At 41.6% G+C, this 24,303-nt stretch overlaps 1 protein-coding gene across 9 annotated transcripts in view; it reads right to left on the reverse strand.

Moving 5' to 3' along the window:
• The window catches only part of TRAF3IP1 (TRAF3 interacting protein 1), a 63,278-nt gene that overhangs the window by 35,931 nt on the left and 3,044 nt on the right, over nucleotides 1-24,303 (reverse strand). For 6 of the 9 annotated variants that reach the window (XM_051998751.1, XM_051998750.1, XM_051998748.1 and 3 more), the window contains exons 2-6: nucleotides 21,767-21,835; nucleotides 20,328-20,489; nucleotides 16,696-16,839; nucleotides 16,149-16,616; nucleotides 12,391-12,471 (exon numbers count right to left, since the gene is read on the reverse strand). In XM_051998751.1, the coding sequence (XP_051854711.1) occupies nucleotides 12,391-12,471; nucleotides 16,149-16,616; nucleotides 16,696-16,839; nucleotides 20,328-20,489; nucleotides 21,767-21,835 (924 nt within the window). The remainder of the gene's footprint in view (nucleotides 1-12,390; nucleotides 12,472-16,148; nucleotides 16,617-16,695; nucleotides 16,840-20,327; nucleotides 20,490-21,766; nucleotides 21,836-24,303) is intronic. The other 3 variants (XM_051998746.1, XM_051998753.1, XM_051998752.1) reach the window with 1 other exon arrangement.

Genomic DNA, 24,303 nt, shown 5'->3' on the forward strand with positions numbered 1-24,303 from the left:
ATATTCATTCAAACCCCAGAATGTTGGCTGTGATGGCACCTGTTTATTCCTTTTAAAGTATCACCAATGGAACCCTAGGAATGAATCTTCAAAGAAGAAGAACATAAAATAACAAAATCTCCTTGGTCAGACTAAAGGAAGTCAGTCCAAATGACAGGTTTTTTAGACAAATACACTGTGATCTGAAATATAGAAATAAGTCCAAGGCAGGCATAAAGGATTGCTAAGTATATTTTATATACCTACCTTAACAAAATCAACAGATAAGACTACTTTCTAATATTTTTTATGTGAATAAGTTTTTAAAGGGCTCAAAAATAGTCTTAATCTTAGGCAAATTAAACATTATCCCTAAAATACTGATAATGAAGCCTTTTTTTGAGAATGATGCAAAACAATATTCAGCTTAGTTACTATCAACAGCATTGCAAATTATAAGTGAATAAAATCTAATTTTCACATTAAACTAAATTTCACATAAAACAATTACTTCCAAAGATACATTAATATAAAGATGTGTCCATTCTGACAATGCAAGTGGTCCAAATCCCAAGTGAAGTGTTCAGTGATCGTCCATGTTCTGGGCATTAAAATATCAAAATAAAATTCAATTTCAACCCAAGTTTTATATTCATTTGTGTCATTATAAATTTAAAGAAATGATTAAATAATTTTCCATTTCGTGACCTAGAAGCACAGTGACGTGCAAAACCATGTCACAGTCAAACAATCTGATACAAAATAGAAATCAAAAATGTTTCTAAAACAAATGGTTTTAAGTGCTGTTTTTTAAAATAAATAAAATATTGATTATTGATGTGGAAGGTTTTTTTAATGAAATGTCTTCATTGGCTAAACAGGTATGATGTTTCTTTTTAAGTGATTTAAAGAATAGAGCTAGACTTAGAGACTAGAACTAAAATGAAAGAATAGTAAAATCTGGTGAAATAAAAAGTCATTATTAGTAATATTTTACCAGCAGTCTTCCCTAATTGTATTTATGTGTGCATACACACACCTTCACACACATGAACTCTTATCAAAATACTGGTGGCTCAAACAAATTGAAAATATTGGGAATTTATAGTTTTGTGTTCAATATTTTATTCCTGTTTGTATGTCTGACCAAAAAAATCACAATCAGTGAGAGTAATGTGAAGGTGTGAACAAACGTCGATGGCCCCAAATTTTTTCTCTGAAAATACTTTTCTGGTTTGAAAGTAAAAAATAAACAAGGTTTAAGTTTTTAAGTGACTCAGAAGCCTCGCACCTTAATATTGTAAAAGCCTTCCTTTAGAAGAAGCTTGGCCTTGGAAGAGATAAGCAACATACATCCTCTCTTCTTAAGAAAGGTGAGGGAATAGTTACTGAACATGTGTCTAATGAACAATGCTTCTGATGGAGACTCCGATGATAAGCTGGCTGATTTTCTTAACTATTTCTCTTTCTTTTTTTTTTTTTGTTCCGTGGTTAAGTATGAGAATAGACTATGAAAAGTGATAACAAAACAAAAAAAAAAAAATCTATACAAATTACAAATTACAAACAAACAAAAAAGCAGAAAATACAAAGGTGCTGAATGCGGAAGGCAAACATGAAGAAAACTGAATTATATCTTAAGAGAGATCCAGCTACTGGTTATTAAGGTGAGAATCATTTCCAAATAAATTTTCTGTGTATGAGCAGACCATGCTCGAACTAGTTTAAGGAAAGGTTTTCCAATACTAAAGTAGAAGAAACAGTAACTCTACGAAGATCCTGTGTGTAATCACAACTCCCCTGGCCTGAACCATTCAAGGAAATCACTGTCCTGAAAACCAAGTGACAGAAAGGAAAAGTCATCAAATAAGCATTTCTATAACAAAACTATTATCAATTAAAAACACAGGGGAATTGTATTTGAATTGAAACACGAACATCGGAAATGTCCCACTTCTAAGAAAATCAAGGAAAAACGACTTGGAGAAGGGCAACTGTACACTGACGAAATCTGTACTGGGGGCAACAGTTCTGAAAATACCAGGGATCATTTCCCAAGGTATCTAATAGAAGGTAAAATACCAAAGGACTCAAACAACAGTAACAACTGAGAGGATGTAAGCAACCACCAAACCAAATGCCTATAATCTCCATGAGCACAATCTACAAATGAGTCTGTAATGAAAAGACCAGAAGGGAAAAGGCGGGCCTTCATAAATGATGTTCTGTAAGAAAGCACATCTTCTAGAGTCTCAAAATCGACTCAGGTTCAGAGAAGAGAAGATCCTATGCTATTCATCCTTTGCTGACTATTTTAAAAAGCCAAAACTTGGCTCAGCAGAGCAAAATATGTATTTTTGCCATCTTCCATGTGTGTGATGAGATAATATAAGGTTCTGAGGAAGATGAAACTAGGAGGATAACTCAAATCCAAGCAAGGAAGGAAACACACATGTGCTGGTCCATCACAGAGCTCAGAGTGGGATTCCCTAGAGATGGTGAAAATTCTGTAGCTATTCCTGTTAATGGATAACTCTGTGCTGATAGCTTAAGCTCCAAATACTGAAGCATCTCCGCCATGAGAATCACAGCTTCTGAGCCCCAAAGTGATTAAAGTCCTTAGGAAATAAGAGAATAAAACGAAATGCTCACGTATTATCTAAGATTTTATGAAAGGAACCCAACTTAACAGTAACTTGGAAAGAATATTTAGCACAGATGGCTTTGGAGGATGCAGTTCTATTTAGTCTCATGTGCATGTGCCCCAGGTCAGGGAGATGGACTGACTTCTAAATCTGCAGGGAATATGTCAAATTTGAGAATTTATGACTACTTGTACACTGGGGATTTTATGTCTTAAGTGGCTGAGATGCCACATATGCAGTTTAAACGTCCTTAAACAATTAAGTCACAAGAACAGGTTCATCAGCTTTTTAGGGAAAAATGAGCCACATTTTCAAAAGGGGATTTTATACACTGAACAAATGTCACTCTGCTCAATCAAGGGAGAAGTTGTGCAGAGAAAAAGAATCTTTTTGTTTATCCAGGTTGTTCTCTAAAGGTAATTAGCCCTACCTGCAAGCAAGAGCATCTGGTGGAACTCACCCTCTCCCATATGGACCTGGACCAAGACATCTTCCATGACAGACAGCAGCTCCAGTTCTTCAAATAATCATCTCTCTTCTTTTCTGCATCCTCTTTGACATCATTCATTAGTGTTATTTCTGTGACTCAATTTGTGAGACATCTTGCACGAACTCTGATAAAGGCATGTGAGACTCAAGCTTGTAGGAATGCCCTGAAGCTTCATTTTGTTCTTCTAAAGTCAAATGCTTTTTGTGATCAGACCCCATATCCCAGCAGACTCTACCGTTGTGCCTAAAGATGTAACGAGCTGAGAGACTCCTTTATGAAAATCTGCTTTCTCCCTTCTCATGTTTCCTTCATGGCTGATGATGTTAAAGCTAAAAGGCTCCAGAAGATGGCAGCCAGGATAGTGAAGGACCTGATGAGACCAGATGAAGATCAATTATTAGAAGTGGAGATGTGTCTGATATGCTGTTAAGACAATTTGTCCAGAGATTTTATAACGATGAGAAAAGAGGCACGTGGTTCCACAGCAAGTGAAGTTTTCTCAGTTACCTTTATTGAATATTAATATCATCATGGCTTTTTTTTCATCCTTTTGAAAGCTTTCCTTCCCTGAGGTACTTTGCTGTCCACACTTTCACAAAAGAGAAAGAGTGGCCACTAAAAATGGCAGAATTATTATGGGGATATTTTAACTCATACAAAGGAAGGAAAAAGGTCTAGAGTAAAATATCTGGGGCAGAGTGAAAAGGGCTAGGAAGGAAGGATAGACTGGTCTCCTATCTTTGTTATCATGGGCAGAAGCCAGGGATTAGATACTGAAGGAGTGTTGAATGAAACATTTTAGTATGAACTCTTCCAAGAATTCAGAAAATAGTAGCTGGAGGAAAGAGGGATAAAGAACTAAGGTGACATGCTGCCTACAGGTCCTTCTCCAATAGCTGTCCCTGCTCCAGCAAGGAGGCTCTCAGGCTCTCAGTACATCTTTGGTTAGGTCCAGTGGTTGTTCTCAATTTTATCTTCTGAAGGATCATTTCTACTTCCCACATAACAGAGCCTGATGGAACAGGATCTAAATGTGAGTTTCTATCACTGATGATGAAAATTAACAAAAAGATGCATAAATGTATTCCACATCCACTTATTTGCTATTCATTTGCAAATTCTCCAAGAGGAGCGTGACTCAGCTGGGATGCAAATGAATTTCCTTCATACGATTCCTCAAGCTTGTTTCTCAGTCTCACTGTTTATGGTTTGCTGATGCAGAATTCTTCAAACTCCACTACCTTGCTCTCCAGAGGATTTCATAAATGAGCTAGTGTTCTAAACTGTTATGTCAATTCTGTGGCACCTCTTTTATACTGCTTAATGTCCTACAATAAAATTCAGGGTCAATATCTCTGCAGTCATCCATCTTCTCTTTGGACATCTGTAGTCCATTTGAACACTTGATATGGAAGGGGCTGGAACATATCTGGAGCAGGGTACTCAGGATGCCAGGGCTAGGGCACTGGGTAGCTAAAAGGCTCCAGAAGATGGCAGCCAGGATAGTGAAGGACTAATGAGACCAGATGAAGATCAATTATTAGAAATGGAGATGTTTAATCGGAAGAAACAAAGACTTCTGGAGCAATGATACCTGCATCTCAGAGCTACAGCGAGAGGGCGATTAGGCTGTGATGACTAAAGATGGCAGAATTAGATCAAGTTAGCAATGGGGGAGCTGCAAAGAAGCACGGCTAAGTCTGATGTCAGAACGGTCTTCCTAATGCTCTGAAACGCTCAGGTGATCATGGCTTCCCTTTGGGCAGAGGAGACACGACCACTGGGCAGGTTTGCTAAAGCAAGGACTGTTGTGTGTGGAGGGTACCAGGGGCCCCTTACTAAGAAAATCATGACAGCCCAAGAATATCTCTATTTTCCAATCAGAGGTCATTGGTAACTGAGCAACTCAGCTGTATCATCATGATGGGGAGGCACGAGGCATTGAGCGACCCCCAAGTCTTTGTTCTGCTTCCTTCTCACATCCAGGTTGTTTGCTATCTTCCTCCTCCTCCTCTTCTTTTACCCCTACCTTCCTCATGCTAAAGTCACTGAGCAGAAACTACAGGATGGCTGCATTTGGGGAATCTTACCCAGCTCTTTGAAGACATTCCCTGTTCCTTACTTCTCAACAAGAGATAGTGGTACACAGACTATAATCATCTGGTATCTATTAAAATGGGAGCTACCATGTGCAAAAAAGTTTGTTGAAACCCTTTCTGTAGTGCTAAGAACCAGAAAGTGAGCCCAGAAGTTGGAGGATGGCTAAATAAGTATAGTATATAAAAGTAATGGAATATTATTGTTCTATAAAAATGATGAACAAACTTATTTTAGAAAAGCCTGTAAAGATTTACATGAAATGATGCTGAGTGAAACGAGCAGAACCAGGAATACAGTGTACACAGTAACAGAGAGAGTGTGATGATCACCTATGGAAGACTTGGTTCTTCTCTGGTCCAGTGATCCAAAGAACTCCCAATGGGCTTTGGACAGAAAATGCCATCTGGATCCAGAAAAAAACTAAGGAGACTGAATGTAAATCAACATATACTATGTTTACTTCTCTTTTCTGTTTTGTTTTTTTTTAATTTCTCCCATGGTTTTGCTCTGATTTTTCTCTCCCAACATGATTCTTAAAACAATGTCCATTTAAAATTTTTGTACATAAGCTATGGTATGTGAATAAAATATTATAGATACATTCTATAATAAATGATCGGCAAAATGATTTCAGAAAGGCCTGGAGAGACTTACATGAACTGATGCTAAAGAAGTGAGTAGAACCAAGAGAACATTGTATACACAACAACAAGGTTATGGGATGATCACTTCTGATGTATGTGGCTCTTTTCAACTTTTTGGATTAATTCCAGTAAATTTGTGATAAAGCCATCTGTATCCAGAAAGCAAACTATAGAGACTGAATGTGGATCACAACATAGTATTTTCACCTTTTTTGTTGTTTGCTTACTTTTTGTTTTTTTTTCTTTTTCTTTTTCCTTTTTGATCTGATTTTTCTTGTGAAACATGATAAATGTGGACATATGTATAGACAAATTAAACATGTTTAACATACACTGGCTTACTTGTTGTCTAGGGAAGGGAGTGGGGGAAGGGAAGGAGAAAAAAATTTGGAACACAAGATTTCGCAAGGGTATTAAAAACTATTTTTGTATGTTTTTTGAAAATAAAAAGCTATTATTTAAAAATAAATAAATAAAATGTGAGCTCCTTGAGGGCAGAGACTATATTCTCACAGCTTCTTATACTTCCCAGCCAAAGGTAGGTGCTTGATTGATGTTCTTAGTTGACCAATTCATCCTTCTGGTGATCTTTATCCTTATGCTCATCATGAATCCCAAAAGACAAAAGGACGGAAGATTCTGCTGCTGAGCTCAAGTCCCACATCTCCAAATGTCTGCTCAACATCTTCACCTGGCTATCCCACGGATGCTGCAAACACACCCAAAACAGGATTTCTTCTTTCTCCTTAAACTCAACCATCCTGCTAAACACCGATTTAAACAAGATCATCAGCACACGTCCAGTCAATATCTGGGGACAGTCCAAGACACCTTGGAGTCTTATTCCCACTCATCGCCTCTCCCATATCCATGCAGTTACCTCCCATGGCTGGTTATTCCAACTCTACAAGATCTCTCCTCTTAGTCCCTTCTCTCTATTCAGGCCTTCTTTACCCTAGCAAGTGCAGGCCCTCAATGCCTCCCCTCTGGCCCATCGTAAGAACCTGCCTGGTCCTCAAATCCACCTTGTCTTGAAGCTCTCCACAGAGCTACACATCTGAAAGCCTTAAAACACAGTTTGGACCAAATGGCTACCCTACTCAAAAAAATCCACGATCTGAGCCTATTCTCCCAGCATGCAATCGCTCTCAACTGGATCTGGCCTACTAGGCTGCTTTCACATTTCCACTCGACACTCGAACCAAAGTAACTGACTTACAGTTTCCACATGACCTTCCATCTTTGCATTAGCTGTCCTTCACCCCTAGAAGGCTTTCCCTCCTTTCCTCTGACTCTTAGCATATCTGGCTGCCTTTCAAGTTTCAGCTCAATTGCTAGATTCTTCAAGAGGCTTTTCCTGATATGACCCACTCCAAGATATTAGTGCCCAGCATTATGTCCATTTACATATTCTAGTCACCTGCCTCATGTTGTCCCTTCTTGGAAGAATGTGAACTCATTGAGGTCTGGCCTATTTAAGTTAAAAAAAAAAAAAAAAAAAGTATCCCCAGAGCCTAGCTATGTGCCTTGTTAACATTCTATCAAAATGCCCGTTCATCTTTTAACTTGATGCTGTATCTGATTTTTATATGTTCCTCTCTTTGCTTTGCTCCAACTTCCTTCTGTTTGGTTTTGGTCATTTTGAGACTATTAATATAAGTACGGTTCAGTTCTTCAGGTAGCTCATTAATCTGCTCATCAGCGGGCAAATTTCCTATTCTGAGGAACTACAACTTAACATTCATCGACTGTTTAAAGCTACATGGACTATCGTGTCAAAACTAGAAGGACTGCCACAGGACCAAGGGACATAGGAATTTTTTCTGAGTTTCCTGGGCTACCCCACCCAACCAATTCTTCAACTACTGGGCGTCCTATTGATAAGGAGGCTCTTTAAAGATAAAATGCTGCTTCTTATATAGGAGACTCTATCTGTTACCAAGATCAGATGTTTTTCCGGCATAGCAGAACCATCCAGAGATTACAGAGCAAACCCTCAACCAGAACTTCCTAAGTATCAGCTACGTACCAGGCACTAGACCAGGGGCAGGAGATACAAACACAAACAATGCAACAGCTCTTATTTGAAAAAAGCTTACATCCCAAAGGAAATAAGAGGAACATAGAAAAACCAGATACAGCACCAAGTTAAGCAATCCAAACATATGCAAAGAAGTGAAAGTTTGGGAGGCGGCTTCATATAAACGACTGGCCCTGAGGGGCATGTTCAAGGAAGAACAGATCTCTGTATAGCAGAAATAAGGGGGTCCTGCGGGCAAAGACACGAAGATGCGAGATGAAGGGTCATGAGGAACAGAGAGAAGGGTGCTTTGCCTGCCAGCAAAGCGTGGAAGGGGGAGCAGGATCCACTGAGATGGGGACTGAGGGTCCTGGAAAGCTAACCAGTGGAGTTTAGATTTTATCCCACATGGCCCTGGGAATGATTGGTACACAAGCTAATACTCCTGCTATGATGATGGCCTGGAGGAGGACTTCATTATGGAAGGACAAGGAAGTGATGATTTTGTAGCCTATTCTATTTTAACATTGGTATTTTCCCACACAACCAGACACCTAATATAAAGTGCAGTGCCATCAACACAGGGCCCGGCTTTCCTCCCCAGTCTCCTTGCACAGTCACCCCTCAGAGACGCCATGTTGTCTTCCAGAGCACCAGAGTGGCAAGTAGGGCACTCCCTAACAAAGTGCCCTTTTCCTGGTGAGTTACTCTTTATAACCATTGAAATAAATCTCACTTTTTCATAACAGTCCCTTTTACAAAGCTCAACGAGAGGCCCACTAACCAACAAAGGAAGGGCCATCCTTGCAGCAAGGCCTGGAGCTGAGGCCCGCCCTGACAGCCCCTGGCCGTGGCTGTCCCCATGGCGGTGACCAGCCGTGCAGCCAAACTCCAGCTGCACCACATTCGGGACCAGCACAACACAATGGACAAGGCTCCCCATCTTCTCCTTTATTTTACCGCAGTTAACAAGAGCAATGCAAGCCCTCCTCTCCAAAGTGGAAAACAAGCACGGATTTGCTGGAGGGGGGCAGATCACAGGGACAACAGAAATTGAATTTGTGATTCATTGGGACAAGTAAAAAATAGAACTGCTTAAAACAAAATGAATACTGAGGCCCCGCTAAAGGGGAACTGCATTTGTGAGGATTCTGACAAAATGCTGATGATTTACACTAAAGCTGATAGTTTTTAAGGTGCTCATACTTAAAACTGATCAACTCACTATGTTTTAGAATCTTTTTTGTTTTGTTTTGAAAAAAAAGGGACATTCCTAAGAGTTCCACAGAATTGTGCTGCATTTTACTTAGAGCTTTCGAGTGACAGTAACTACTCATCCCCTCCCAGCTGGGTTTGAGCTCTAAAATGAAGACGAGCTTTCAAGGAATCATAGAATGGTAGAAGAGTTGGACTAGCCCTTTCATGATCTCACTTGTTGGAGATCTGTGTTTAATCTGAAGTGAGCACTGACCCCACTTTTCAGTGCCCCCATCTTCCATTAAAGTTCATAAATAAACGATGAGGTGAAAATGTGACAACACATGAATTTCTAAATTATAAAGGTTCATATGAAAAGAAATCCCTCTAAAAACACGAAACTAAAATAAGGATCTGAATTAAGTTATCTATAAGATAAAAAGATTAAGAAAACTGAGACAAATGACTGAGCAGCGTGTGTGTGTGTGTGTGTGTGTGTGTGTGTGTGTGTGTCTGTCTATCTTCTCTGAAAGAGGACTGGATTTGAGGATGGGGAGAATAATGCTATGGATGAGTTGGGATGGCTACTGGAAAAGTAAGAGTGTGTGTGTGTGTGTGTGTGTGTGTGTGTGTGTGTGTGTGTGTTCAAATGTGTCTACACATTTGAACTCAGGTCTTCCTGACTTCAGGGCTGGTGCTCTATCCATCACCTAGCTGCCCCTTATATTTCTTTATAGTATAAAATGGCAGTAAGTTTCCTACATAAGTCCTACCCAACAGAATTTTAAAATGCTAAATCTAGTAATGATTGATATTAATACAAATATAGTTAAGTGAAAGAATCCTGAAAAGCACATTTAATTTCAAATAAATTATGAAGCGAGATCGCTGCCGAAAGAGAAATTCTATCACTGTTATCAATAAACTCATTCTAATATGTTTCTTAGGCAAATTAATCTGTTTTTACTGTTTAAAATAAAGCACTACGATCAGTCCATTGAAATCTTCCTACCTTGTGATGGAGTAGAGGCGACCCTGGCTTCTTGAAGTATGGCAGAGGAGCGAAAGCTCGGTCAGCTCCCATCAAGCTGGAATAGCTCTGAGTGACGGGCCAGTAATGGGCAGCATTCCTATCATCTGAGGACCACCCTAGCTAAGTACAGAGAGCTAGCCTCAAGAGGTGAATCTGGGGCCTACCGGAACTCTTACATGCTATTTTACAAGTTATAAAAAGATTTTGATTCAATTCAATTCAAATTAACAACCACTTACAAACATCTACTATTTGCTCAATGCTGGAACTACAAAGACAAAAAAAGGGAACCAATTCCTATTCAGAGCTGCCATTCTAATGTAAGAAACAACACGTACAAAGATAAATGCTCAGTAATTGGGGGGATAGGAGTACAATAACTGGGAAAATCCGTAAAAATTTCCTCTCAGGTGGGCCCTGGAGCCAAGACTTTCAGAAATCTAGGGATATCATGAGCTGAAGGTGAAGAGAGAAGATTCCAGCACTGAAGTAGAAGAATGGATGTCAGATTGGAGGTCCATGGGGCAGACACCTCCGGATGGAACACAGGCAGGCACAAAAGAGAGTCATGAAATCGGTCTGGAAGGGCAGCTTATAAAAAATTATATGGGCTCTAAACACCAAATGAAGTCCCCAAAGTCAAAGGGTCATTTCAAGCTTCAACAGTATTAACAATTCACTACAACTTTTGGGACACCTTGTACTTGGTCCTAGAGGCAAAGGGGATCGAGTAGAGTTTACCGAGGGTGTAGATGGAGGCAATGTGGGTGGCGGGACACGGCTGGGCTTGTGGCTCAGCAGAGTCACCCTGGGGGCTCTATGATGGAGGATGCAATGGAGGAGAAAAGGAGATTATTACAGTAGTTGAGAAAAAGTGATAAGTGTCTGGATGAAGATGGTGGCTGGGTAAATAGACGTAATGTTACAGACGAGATTGTAGAGCTGAAATCAAATAAGATTAGCAATGAATTTGATCTGGGGAGTAAAAAAAAGAGAGAGACTGAGGACTTTCCTGAGTCGGCAAAGCAGGCCAAACTGGAAGGACAGTGTCCTCTTGATGGAAACAATGAAGTCTGAAAGAGGACTGGGTTTGAGGGTGGGAAGAATAATGCTATGGACATATTGAGTTGCGATGGCTGTTAGAAATGTCCAGCAGTCACCTGGAAATGAGAGACTGGAGTTGGGGAAAACGGGGTTTGAATAATGAGATCTGAGAGTTCATCACAGAGATGCAAGTTAAAGGATAAGCCACGAGAGAAGACAAGAGGGCTCTAGATAGAGCCTCCAAGGGCATCACATCAAGTAAGATGGCACTAAAAAGAACATAAGAGATGGCAACCAAGGGATGGCTGGGTACTGTGGAGAAAAGAGAGGGCACTCACTAGTCAGACTGTGGAAAGCTTAGGAGAGAGAGATATAGAGGCAACAAGGGTGAAAAAGAAGACCGGAGATGGATCTAAGGGGAGATGGCAGGGGACAACGAGTCAGGAGAGGAAGAGGGGAAAGAGTTGGAAGGAGATGTGACTGCTGGGGGAGGCAATCTGCAGGAGAAGACAGGGATGAGGTCATGTAAGGGCTGGTTTTGGGGATGAGATGAGACTGAATAAAGGAAGAGAAATTGAGAGATTAAATGAAAGAGCTTTGAGGTAGAAGGGGAGAAGGAGGAGCTTGTGAAGTAAAGGAATAGGATTATGGGGGAAACAAGGGGAGGGAGCAAAAGGTTTAGAGAAAGCTTTTGGGGTGAAGAGGATGGAGAGCCTGTTTGGGAGAAGCAATGGCGTTGCCTGCAGAGGCCGAGAGCCCCTCTGAGGGCCTGGAGCCTAAGTGTGTCATGGGAACATGGCACACAAGCGTGAGCAGATGAAGAGTCAGAACACTATGGTGACTGCCCCTGAAGCACCAGAAGACTGAACACTGAAACAAGGTCTGTTCAGAAAGGGAGCCATTTTATTTGTGCAAATTAAGGACCACATGTTAATGGCAGCTTGCCCTTCGGCAGCCCTAAGGTTCACATCAAATTCCAGCTCTTCCACTGAAGATGATCTCGGATCCCAAACATTTAACAAAATAAAAAAAAAACCTCAGCTATGGATGTGTGCACATGTTCTCCCTCTATCTCATACACACACACATACACACACACACACACACACACGTGCAAAGTGCGGAGGCAATTTTACTCTAAGTTAACAAAGGCAGTCTTCCGATAATGTCCCCCACTACATGTTCAGCGAGTTCAGCTAATACAATAAAGTACGTAAATTCATTTTTGCCATGCTTACCTCGCTGTCCATTTCCATTCTGGGGTCTTTCACAGTTGACTCTGAGTATTTTTTTGACAAGTTCTCCACTGTGCCTGCAGCCTATAAAATGATTAAAACACTTTTTCTCCTCTACCTCAGAATACTTAACATCTAATAAGACATCAAAATATTTCACAGAACTTCCAAGGACAATAAGATAATTATTTTCCCAGTGAGTAAGACCACACAATCACGCAATGTTAAGGTCTCAGTTGTTATTATTTTAAACACTAACAGAAGAATCTCAAAAACCCAATGAGAACTGTTGGTTTTCCTCATAAATACCTTGCAAGGTAAGTAAGAGCTTAAAAGTTCCTTTAAAAGATTTCTAACATGAACTGGTGCAGTACTGGGTGTATACTCTGACCGTGATTTCTTTGGGGTACATATGTAGCAGCTGGATTGAGCTCTTAACTCTTTAGAGTGCTCTCATATAGATCCTATTTGAAGTATTGTAATCAATCAATCAATGTTTTAATATAAAAAAAAAACCTGGCAAAATTATGTTTCCTTGATATGCAAGGAAAGGAATTCTTCCTAACTGGGAAAATTAAATATATTTCGTTTGATCGTCACACAAAATTCTGGGACAAGTAAAGTATTTTGCCTTTGAGGAAATTAAGATACAGGTCCAATGGCTTGCTTTAGTAAAGCCATTCTCTCGGTGGCTAAAGTAGGTTAAAAACTCATCTACTTTTTTCACTCAATATCACTGGTTCCTTTAAACCATCAAGGTTAGCCACGGGAGGCCCAAGATTTGCTTAAAGGCAGCCAAGTAGTTCATCGAAATGACTTTAAAACCCCAACCCTTTCCTTCCAGGAACAGAGGTCCTTTATCTGCAGTCATTCTGAACTGTATCTTCAGTCCAACTGTTTTGGAAAGCAATTGTAATGAGACAAAAAGAGTGACTAAAATGTCTCTCCCACTGACTACGAAATCTAACTGCTCTGTATGTACCTCAAGGAAGTCATGAACAAGCATACACCCCAAATTCATAGCAGCACTTTAAGTAGTCACAAAGAACTGGACACAAAGTAGAAGCCCACCAACTGTGTAATGATCAAACTGTGGCACATGAATGTAATGGATTATTACTACTCTATAAGAAATGACAACTGTGATGAATGCCGAGAAGCAATATGAACGGCTGCAAAGAGAAATAAATAGAACAGTGCACACCAAGACGACAGCAATAGCAAAGGAAAGAACAACAAAGCAACTGGAAACTGAGTGCTATGAAATTATAAATTATAATGACTAAACCTGTCCCACTGCTACATCTTCAAGTGAGATATTGCAAACCTGCCCCTCTTCTTTTTATGGGTATAAAATGCTGAACATAATGGCAGATTGTTTGTATATTTTGGTTAGTTTTGCAGAACTGTTCTCCCTGCCTTTTCCCAGTTTTTTTACGTCTTTATTTAAAAGGGATGGATCTTTAGGAGAAGAGAAATATAACTGATGTAAAAACAAAAGATAGCGATAAAATTTTACTTTAAAAATATATTCAATCATATTTAATTAAATGTGTTGATTTATTTGGTTTGTTTAATCTGACCAGAACATTTCTTATTGGATTCAAATATTTCTTAACCAAGGCAGCATTCACACACAGACCTACCACATCTACAGATTCTTCATCTTTAAGAACCTCTATGGACTAAAGACCTTTTATTGGACTACGTTAGGAACTGTAAATGAATAACCTCTTGCACTGTTGGCAATGATCTGGAATGAGATCATTTTTAAATTCTGAATTTGGAACAGTCCAGTTTTGTGGACACATGACGTGCTGAAGAAAGCAGTGAAGCAAGAGACTGAAGAGACTGTTCTGCTTCTTTCACTTTGGATCAGTTATATCTTTTCTCATGTTTCTCTGGGGAACATCACTTCACCTGTCTGGCCCAGAGAAGGTAGCACGTCCATTACCAACGTCACAGGCTATTGTGAACTTTACGTCAGGAAACCATCCTCGCCGGGGCTCTGAGTGCCAAGAGCAGTAATGGGCAAGATCGAGTGAATGCCAAGGCAGCACACGGTATATAATCCAACCCTGACTAAGCTTCCTTTAAGGATTCCTCACGCTTCTCCTGACTCCACAAAATTCCCTAAATGATCAGTAAGCTGCACTGACGAGAATCCACCTGGAGACCTTCCTTCTTTCTTTTCCTCAAAGCTTCTAAAAACCTTTTCATAACTGAAATGGCCAATGCAGTCAACATGTTCCAGCTCCAACTGGCCCCGGTTACTTTCCAGAAATGCAGGGAACCTTTTAGGTAGATGGGACTCATCCTTTAACGAAACCCCAGAAGGCCTTCATCTCAGCGCCAGGGCCCATGAGTCACTACTTCAAAGGGCCTAAGAAAAATGTCTCTCTTCGCTGACCACATTCTGAAAAATGCCATCCATTACAGCGCAGGGACTTTAGCCATATGTGAGACAACCTCCTGAGGAGAGGGGAAAGTTTGCAGAACATGTGAATGTAATTATAAATTCTAAAAGTCATAATGGAACTCAGGTTTTTGTAAAACGTAACACTAGGACCATTTTTCAAGGGGCATATGAAAGAAAATATTTAAAAGTAAAATTCTTGATCTCGTGGGGTTACAGTAAAATCTTAGTAAACAAAAACTTAACCAATTACCCTAATGGATTTTTTAAAAATACACTCCAATTTTAGGAAGAAAAAAGAAAAAACATATAGAGACGGGAAAAATTAATAAACCCATTACTGAGGATCAAAATAAAGAAATAAATCAACGTAGATTTATGTTCCACAATTAGTACAAATTCATGGAACCTCCTCTGCCTCTGCTATCTAATAACAAGAGGTGCCACAGTACAGAAGAGTGTAAGCAGCACAGGACCAGGAGACCAACATCTTTAGGTTCTGTGGCGAGCCTGGCCTAACTTCTTGAAATGAAGTGATCTGAAAGATCTCCTCCGGTTCTATCTCAATAATTAAATCATCTCTCCCAAAGAGGGATTGATGATCAGAAAGATAATCCTGAGACAAGATACGAAACATCAAAATCCATTTTGCATTGTATCTCCTAGGCTAACAAAGGTCAACGCAGATTTTTTTTTTAACCTCTTCTGTTTTCTGTTTTAACAATGTTTGAGCTAGATTAATAAGTCAAATGATTTCAATCCACAAGATCGCCAGTTAAATGATACCTTGTTATTTATCTGCTGTCTTAAAAGAAATAATCTTAGAGCCTGAAATCCAAGTACCTGTTTTAAAAACTTCTTAATTCCTTACTACAGTCTACAAAGACAACGTACACCACTGAAACCTTTACCACCAAATGCAATACAGACCTCTTGACCTTTTGAGGTGGAAGGGCCTTTAGAGATGACTTAGTCCCCGACCTTCCTGAAGTTCAGGGGACAGTCTACGACTTGCCCATGATGACAATCAGCGTTGGAGCTGGAACCAATGGCGCTCGAGTCAGGGATGAGCCAGAGATGAAGGTCTACGGACCCTAACACTGGCACAATGCCACATCGGACTAAGCTGGCTCAAGTCCCGGCCTCAGGGAGCCCAAGAAGGCCCCCATTTCATGAAAGCCTAAAGTCAGACCAGGTATTCACCAGTTCATGTGGACTCCGGGCCCAGAGCGGAGGCAGGAAAGCCGACTTCACCCAGCACTCCCTTGAGTCCAGGCCTCCCTCGCCCACCTCGCTCCTCCAGAGCCGAGGCCCAAAGACGACCGGTCCTGCGGAAGGCTCTTACCTTTTTTTCGGTTTTTTCCTGCTCCTTGATTTTGTCCTTTTCATGTTCCTTTGTGTGTTCCCCATCTTTCACCCTCTCTCTCCGCTTGTCCCTGTCCTTGTCTTTGCCCTTCTCTTTCTCTCTCTCTCTGTCCCTTTCTTTCAATCGTTCCTTCTCCTTCCCACTATCGTTCTTCTTGTCCTTCTCCTTGTCCCGCTCCAGCTCTCGGTCCTTGGGGCCTCTGTCTTTGTCTCTGCTCTTCTCTCGCTCGCGCTCCTGCTTGCCTCTGTTCTTATTTCGGTCTCGCTCCCCGTCTTTCACTTTGTCCCGGTCAGGGTCTTTGTGCCTCTCCCGGTCGTTCTCCTTGCTCTTCTCCCGTTCTTTGTCTCGGTCCTTTTCTCTCTGTTTGCTTTCTTCATCTTTCCCCTCTTCTCTCTGTTTGCGTTCTCGGCTTGCGCTCCTGTCTTTGATTTCAGAGTTTCTTTTTTCCTAAACAAGTAAATAAATAAATGCAAGTGAATAAATTCTAAGTCGGGTTATCTGAAGCATCTAAAGGCTCCCGGCTCACCTCCTTCTCTTTGTGAATCCGTGGCTCTTCTTCCTTAACCTCCTTGTTGTCCTGCTCTTGGGATTTCGAGGTCAGCGGAGGCTTCCCCTTTGCGTCCCCCTTCTCTCCAGCGAGAACTCTCTTCACTGCTTCATCGCTTGAGAGCTTCACGTCCAAAGGGAAGCAAAGACAAAGAAAAAGTTAAAGGGGGAGAGTTAGCAGATCTAACAGCCATTCAAGTGAGCATTCATCACAGTCGGAGAGCCCAGCCCATGTCCAGCTCCAAGTGGAAAGTTCCCCCTCCCCGCCCCCCCAAGCTCCCTGAGGGATCCCATGTCATCACAGATGGAGCGGAGTTCAAGCTCCACCTGACACATGTGATGTCACCTGTTGAAGAAAAGGGACTAACTGAAATCGCAGATGAGCTTGGGATCCCCCAGAGCCCCGTGGCCAGGGTACAGCCATGCCCTGTACACACAGGACTCCCACCAGGAGGCTCTATGCCCCAAAGTACAAGATCCTGCAGGCCTCACTATATGACCACCAAAGAAATCCCAGCTCGAGAGCCAGACGCCCGGATTCCGGACCGGAAACGCCCGGGTTTGGTTTGGTTTTTGCTATGGCAAGCCCATTGGGGCAGGCGTGGTGCCCGCAGAGAGCGCGTGCTGAAGCTGTGCAGTCCTACAGCAGGTCTGCGGCGGGGGATCTGGGGTGGGGGACTGACAAGAGCACCTGACCTCAACCACACTCGGAGACTTACAAAACAAGAATCCCCTCTGCAATATGGCCGAGAGGCATTCAGCCTCTGCCTGAATACTCACAGGGGCAGAAGGCTCACTACCTCACAAGGCAAGCCAGGCAAAGGTTAGAAAATTTCAGCTGTTAGATATTCAGTGTTTCCTAAGATGAAAAGAAACCCTTTCCATGCCAAGAGAAACTGAGAAAAGCCCTTAACATTACTTTCTGAGGCAAAGCAGGGGAAGGACAAAGACCAGTCATTCAAGTTGAGAAGCCATGGGTGGTTTGGCCCACCCAAGTCATGACCGATGTGGACTTGGTGGCAGAAGGCCCAGCTCTGACTCCTAGCTGCCTGACCATGGAAGACAAGCCACTTCATCTCCCTGAGCCCCAGAGGTCTTGTCAGTGAAAGGGGGAAATTCTACTTATACAAGCTACCTCCCATGCTCATTGAGTTCAGTGAATCCTTAGGAGGCCCCAAAACACGCCCTAAGCATTAAGGCCTGTCCACCAAGAGTCTGGAGATCTCCTCTAAGCAGAGAGAGAATCGCCTCGTGTCTCAGACAAAAGGGAAGGCTACTCTCCAGGAGGCAAGTGCTTTCAGAGCACCTGTCTTGTGCCATTACTCATCTAGACATGGAGGAGAGTGTAAAAGAAAAAGGTCCCTTGGCTTGCTTTGTACCCGCACGACTCAGGCCCGTGGCCATAAGGAGGTGAGGCTTCAGCATCTCCTCATCAGTCACACTTGATGGACTGGGCCTGGATGGCAAGACACGGCCCCATAAGCTTTGAGGAAGCTCTTGCTGGGGCCACAGGGGCCATGCCAGATCCCGGGAGCCCAGAGACAAGACCAAAACTAGCTCTGCCCCTTGTCACCTACATACCCAGAACACTAAAATGTGCCCTGCTAGGTCACTTAAGAAGAGATAGAGGCTTCCTGGAGGAAGCTGAAGCTCCAGGAACAGCCAGCAGGCTGCAGTACCGAGCGCCCCAGGGGAGATCACATCAAAGAACCAAGAAGGGGGCCGGAAACACAGAAGGGACACTGTAGTTCGGACTAGAGGCCAGGGGAAAACCAAGAGCAAACCAGATCTGGTGAGTGGCCGAGTCTATTTGGGTATACGGAAGATGAGCAATTTTATGGGGAGAAACTGGAAAAGAGAATGGAAGCAAGAGACCGATCAGGAGGCCAAGGGGGCAGCGAGGGCGACGGGGACCATGGAAGTACACAGCTGTGGGGAGGCCATCACACCAGCGGCATGACGGGCATACTGCCCAAGGACCTTTCCCCTGGGCGGGCATCTCTGGCCCTTCCCAGAATCCTTTCCCTCCTCTGAAGTTCTCCCAAAGTAATCACGGTCTGGACCATTCACTGGGTGCCGAGGGCTGACTTCTCTGAATTTGTACTTTAACTCGAATCACAGCAGGTGGGCCAGAGATCATCCCTCCCCTTCGTTTTTTGGGTAAAGAAACCGAGACCCCTCAGCCAAGGTCAGCGGGGGACAGCGGCGCAGAGGAGAGCTGAGACTGACTGCTCCAATGGGTGTGTACGGCTTTTGTCTCTGTACCCGCCAGGTCTCAACGCCTTCCGAACAGTGTCTCTACCACATAATCCATGGTCTTACAGAGAGGAACCAAATGCTTGTTGACAAGAAGCTTCTCAAAAAGTTACTATAGCTACACAAATCCTACTTAGCTCACCGGAGAGCAAACGGCCCGGCCTCCTTTACTAATGCTATCATTCATTCATGACATCATATCCCATCACGTTTTTTTTTTTTTTTTTAACTAGCCAACATTTACTTTTTCTTCTTCATACCCTGGAGAAAAGAAAAACTCAGCTCCAGACTGGCCAGGCCCATGCCAGCCATGGTCCCAAATGGGCATCTCCTGGCCCTGGTGCTGCCTCCCACCCCTCCCACCTCCCAATGCTCTCCACAGGGCTGACTGGGACACAAAAATCACCTCCACCTGCTGCGTGCGATTCTTGCTCTTCAGCTGCTCTAACTGGAGCCAAACTGAGACAGAGGAAGGACAGAGCACAAGCAGATCCCTCCCCTTCCCTTGAGGCTCCTTCCTCAGAGCGGAGACTTGCACAACTCTGAGCAGCGAGGTCCGGGCCATTTCAGGCTACCTAAATAAGCATGGTCTCTCAAGGCTGAGATTCCTCATGCACAAGCTTCCCCTGAACTGGTGCAGGACCACTGACCATTGGGGCCTGCTTAAGAGAGCACCTAGACAAAGAGGATGTCTTCTTATTGCACTGGGGTCTGTGCTGAAAAAGCCCCACGGGGCCAATTTCTGCCTGAGGACCCTCACACACCAGAGTTAGAGCCTTGGTTCCAAGCTTCAGAACCCCCGTGGCCTCAAAGGCATTGCTTACTCTTAATTTCCTGGGCACCAGATAGCCTCCTGGGCAGCCTCAAGGGTAAGAGCTAGCAAAGTTGAAAAGGTACCTGATGAAGGTGATAGATACAGAAAATATCAATTAAGAATAAAAATGTATCATACCAAGAGATGAGACTTAGCCCAGCATTTTTAAATAAAAGTAGCAATAGACATTTAGGTAACGCTTTTAGTAAATGAAATGAATCTCTGGTTGGCGGGATTCCAGGAGGAGCAGTTTTTAGGCAAGAGACCTGCAGGAGCTTCTAGGCGGGCTGGGGGACAGTTCAGTCTTCAACTTGTCTAAGAGGGAATCAAAGCAGGGAATCCAGGTCTTGGCCCAGGTGTCCCCCAACTCCACACTCAGCCCCAGCTCTGCCAATGATGCAACCAAAACCCACAGATCCCTCAGGGAGCCATGTAGAAGCCTGAATCACTGAGAAAAGGATCCCTGCCATCTGAGAAACCCATAAGACCATTCTTTCTTCTGTTACCACACTCTGTTCCGGTGCTTCTCTCTGAACTATTACCTTATTGAGACAGCACTTTCCAATTGCTTGGAGCAGCTCATTTGTTCTTTCTGGTTCGTGTCCTGCCACAATTCTCGCTGGTTTCACAGATAATGGTTCTCCAGAAACCATTATCACAACATCTATGGTCTTCTGAAGGAAGCTAATCTTCGCATCTTTATCCTGATAAATTTAGATTGAAAATACATTATTTAAAGTCATAATTTGTACCATCTCCAACATATTCTACAGAGAAAGTTCTCATCTCTAATCAGCATTGCTAATTTGAAAAGCACTTTACATCTAGAAAAACTTGATCTCTTTAAGTAAATAAAAATAATCCTATTCAATTCATTCTGGGACTGAATTGATTTCCTAAAATAAACCTGTGAAACACAAATCTCATTCCTATGGAAACATCAACAAGATACTCCTCTCAGATGACCAAAGTCACCAAGGAGTCACTTAATATATAGGTACATAGTCCATGGTAAATCTTGGAGGTGGCCCAAGAGCCAGGCTTTTTTTACTGGGTGAAAAGAAAATGGCATGAGCCATAGCTGAGCTCAGTTTTGAGGACCATCACAAGCTACTCCCTGCCCTCATGTCTCTCAAGAATTAACCCAATAATTAATATCCTCCCGTGCCATCACTGAGTTGCAAATCACAGGGCTCCAAGATCTCTCCCCAAATCATAGCTACTCATGACGTAATGAATAATGGTGAGCTGCCTGCTGATAAGTTGACCTTGGAGGGAAGTAGGATCACCTAGTGATACTGGGCAGAGGAGAGTCTTTAAGGCGATATTTGGATTTACCCAATCTATTTTCCCTTAATAATCAATAATAAATACATATTGAGGCATGAGTTTCATAAAAGCTAATGATAGTAGTCATTCTAATTACTTTTAAATTTGCAAATGGAGTTCCAAATAATTTAGAAAAAAGATAACGTTTTCTAATTGTCTTTCTTTAAATAAAAAAAAATTGCTTTCCCAATTTTTAGAAAATATTATTTTATTGCTCATACAGCAAATCCTGTGAGACTTTAATATCTGAAATAAAGGTTAACTGGTGAAGGACCTGGAACATGAAACATATAAAGTAGGTATCTGTGAAAGTATTGCACACCAAAGGCTTTCAAAGAAAAGAATATGTTTTCAAAGAGTTCCTTGAGTCCAAAAGAAAAGTAAAATAAATGATCTCTCTCAATGATGCTTTCTTAATGATCTCTTAGGTAAAGGTAAAATGAGTCAGTACTGAGCTATTTTCACCATTCTTAATTTGCCAGTCCATCATCATTTTTCTCTCCAAAAAAGGGAAGAGGGGCAGAACGGAAATGTTTTCCTCAGGTTATTAGGTTAAATATCAACCTTTTTGATTCTCAAGAGAATGGCATTGTAAAGAAAAACTATTAACTTATAAACATTAATCAAGTCAAGAAGATGGTTTCAAACCTACCTTAACATTATCAGATTTCAGCTCAGAATCTGTGTAGAGTCCCTTCATAAAACCAGTCATTCTAATTACCTTTAAAACATAAAGAAGGAGAAAATTATTAATATCACACCAGAAAGCATCATCAGTCCAAATTCAATAATAGGTTTAAGTGGAAACTCTCAAAGCTTGAGGTCTTTCTAGGACTATTTACAATTGGATTATACATTCAATAAACCCTTTTTCATTGCTAGTAGATCAAAATTCAGCTTGAAGGAAAAAAAAAAAAAAGGCAGTTAGATTCATGAATGCAAAGTACAAAAAACTGATATGAAGAGGTGAAGTGAAGCAAGCAAAATAAAAAAAAATGATATAAGCAATCACTGCACTATAAAGTAAAAGAACCAAAAGAGTGGGGTGGGGGTGGGGGGAGAGAGGGTAGAGAGGAAAGGGGAAGGAAAGAAAGGAGGAAGAAAGACAATGAATTAGGAAGAAAGGGAGAAAGGGAGGGAGGAAAGAAAAACTCAATTATTATGTAATTATAGTGAACAGACTTGGTTGCAGAGAATGACTGAGAAAAGGTGAGAATAATAAATGAATATCATATGTACTATCAGACACCATTAATACATTGGTTAATTTTAGTGAATTGCTTTCTCTTCCTCTTTTTTAATCTTTGTAATTAAGGCAGTTCCATAGAGGAAAAAAAGATATAATCAGGAAAAAACATATGATATAAAAACAGATGGACAGAAATAAGGACTGGACCTGTGATTTCATTGGTATGAGAAATTCCTGGTTAAAGATATACCCCCCACCAATGCAAGTCTGCAACCTTCTCTGCAACTGAGGCTTGTTAGAGCTTCCCAGAGTACTGAGGATCACATAGTCAGTCAGGTACTCCTGGCATCAAGGCCAGCTTTCTGTCTACCATGTCTTACTGCCTCCCAAGATAAAAACAGGAAGCATCAATAAAAACAAAATAAAAACAAAAACATCATTTAAAAATCAATTTTAAATAACTTCCCTCTGATGCTTTACATCAATTTTATCAAAAAAAATTTTTTTTCAAGTTTTCAGTGGCCCTAGCATTTTAAAGAAACTGATGGACAAATCAAGTGACCCCCTGATGTACAAAAGGGGTGATGATGATGTTTCCAGGGTAGCGGACAGAGTCCCTCAAGATACATCACGGGCAAGAACCACTGACAACAAATCAGTGGGGATTACCTACCCTACCAGGTAAGGTCACAGATTTCAGATTGCAGATTTCAAAGGTGTTTTCTTTTGGGGGATACTAGAGAGTTCAGGGAATTTCTGCATAGAGATTCACTCAGTGAGGCAGCTGACCAGTTCATCTGGAATTTATATAGTCTCCAAGTTGGGAAAGGAAGGAGTTATGGGGATAGAAAAGGTTAGGTGATTGGCTAGTGGTCCCAGAGTTAGTATGTTAGAGGCAAGGCTTGCATTCAGGTCTTCCTGACTCCAAAATTCGAAGTCGGGCCAGCATGTCATGGTAAATACAGCAGACATCATTGCTCAGGTAGATAAGATAACCTTGGAACAACCCAAAGTCTACAGTGGCAGAAAGAGTGGCACAATTCTTTACCCCACACAACACAGATATCTTGCCTCTTTGTGAATAAGCAATTCTTTCTGCATCTTTCTTCCCTCAAGCAACGAACCCCAGAATGTCAGATCAGAAGTCGGGAGCTCAGAGGACTTGAGGTTAGAGACTCTCAGGCTCACACAGGCACCTCTGAGATTCTCAAGGTCAAGTGGCACCTACTTAAGTAAACTGTCTCCGCTATCTAACAAATGCCCAAATGGGCACCCAACCTTAGCTTGAAGACATTTCCTCACCTACACGGAACCCTGTCATTTCCCCAGGCGGCCCTTCTTCTATTTATGAGGAACTTTATCCTCACATCTAAATCTCAATTCTCTTCTTCACCCCAGCCTGAATGGTCCTCCATGTTGCCTCTCTGGGGTTAAGGGGGAAAAGGCTAATATCTTATATAAGATAGTGAGTACTTTACCTCCCTTCCCTGCCTGTTTTACAGATGAGCACAGTAAGACTCAGGAAGTTGTAATAATTGTCACAATAGCACAAAGTTAATGGCCAATACAGGTTGAGCACCCAGAGCTCTCAATCAATAAGCAAAGAACAGGAGACGAATGCAAGAGATTGGCAATGCAACATTTTGCAGATACAATTCACAAAATTTAATACATGGTGAAGGACACTGGAATATGAAGGTAAAAAACATGAGAATTAAGCCTAATTCTAAGGTTTCAAACTAGGGGGCCTGGGGATGTAAAGACAACATAAATAGAAATGATATTAGAAGCAGAAATATGTATTGTTACTTTTTCAAAAGCATGTAAATGGTGTTGTTATAAGGTGTAAATTCATTTTTAAATATTAGTGAATTAAAGGTTTTGTTGTGTATTTTTCAACTAATATTATATGATGTCTACAATTTTTTTTCTTTTAAAAAAGGAGTGCTCCTACTTGAAAAGGTTGGGAATCCTCAGGCTATCTGATTATACAGTTAATT

The sequence above is a fragment of the Antechinus flavipes genome, chromosome 4 (genome assembly GCF_016432865.1).
Source record: "Antechinus flavipes isolate AdamAnt ecotype Samford, QLD, Australia chromosome 4, AdamAnt_v2, whole genome shotgun sequence".
In the NCBI taxonomy this organism is placed as follows: Eukaryota; Metazoa; Chordata; class Mammalia; order Dasyuromorphia; family Dasyuridae; genus Antechinus; species Antechinus flavipes.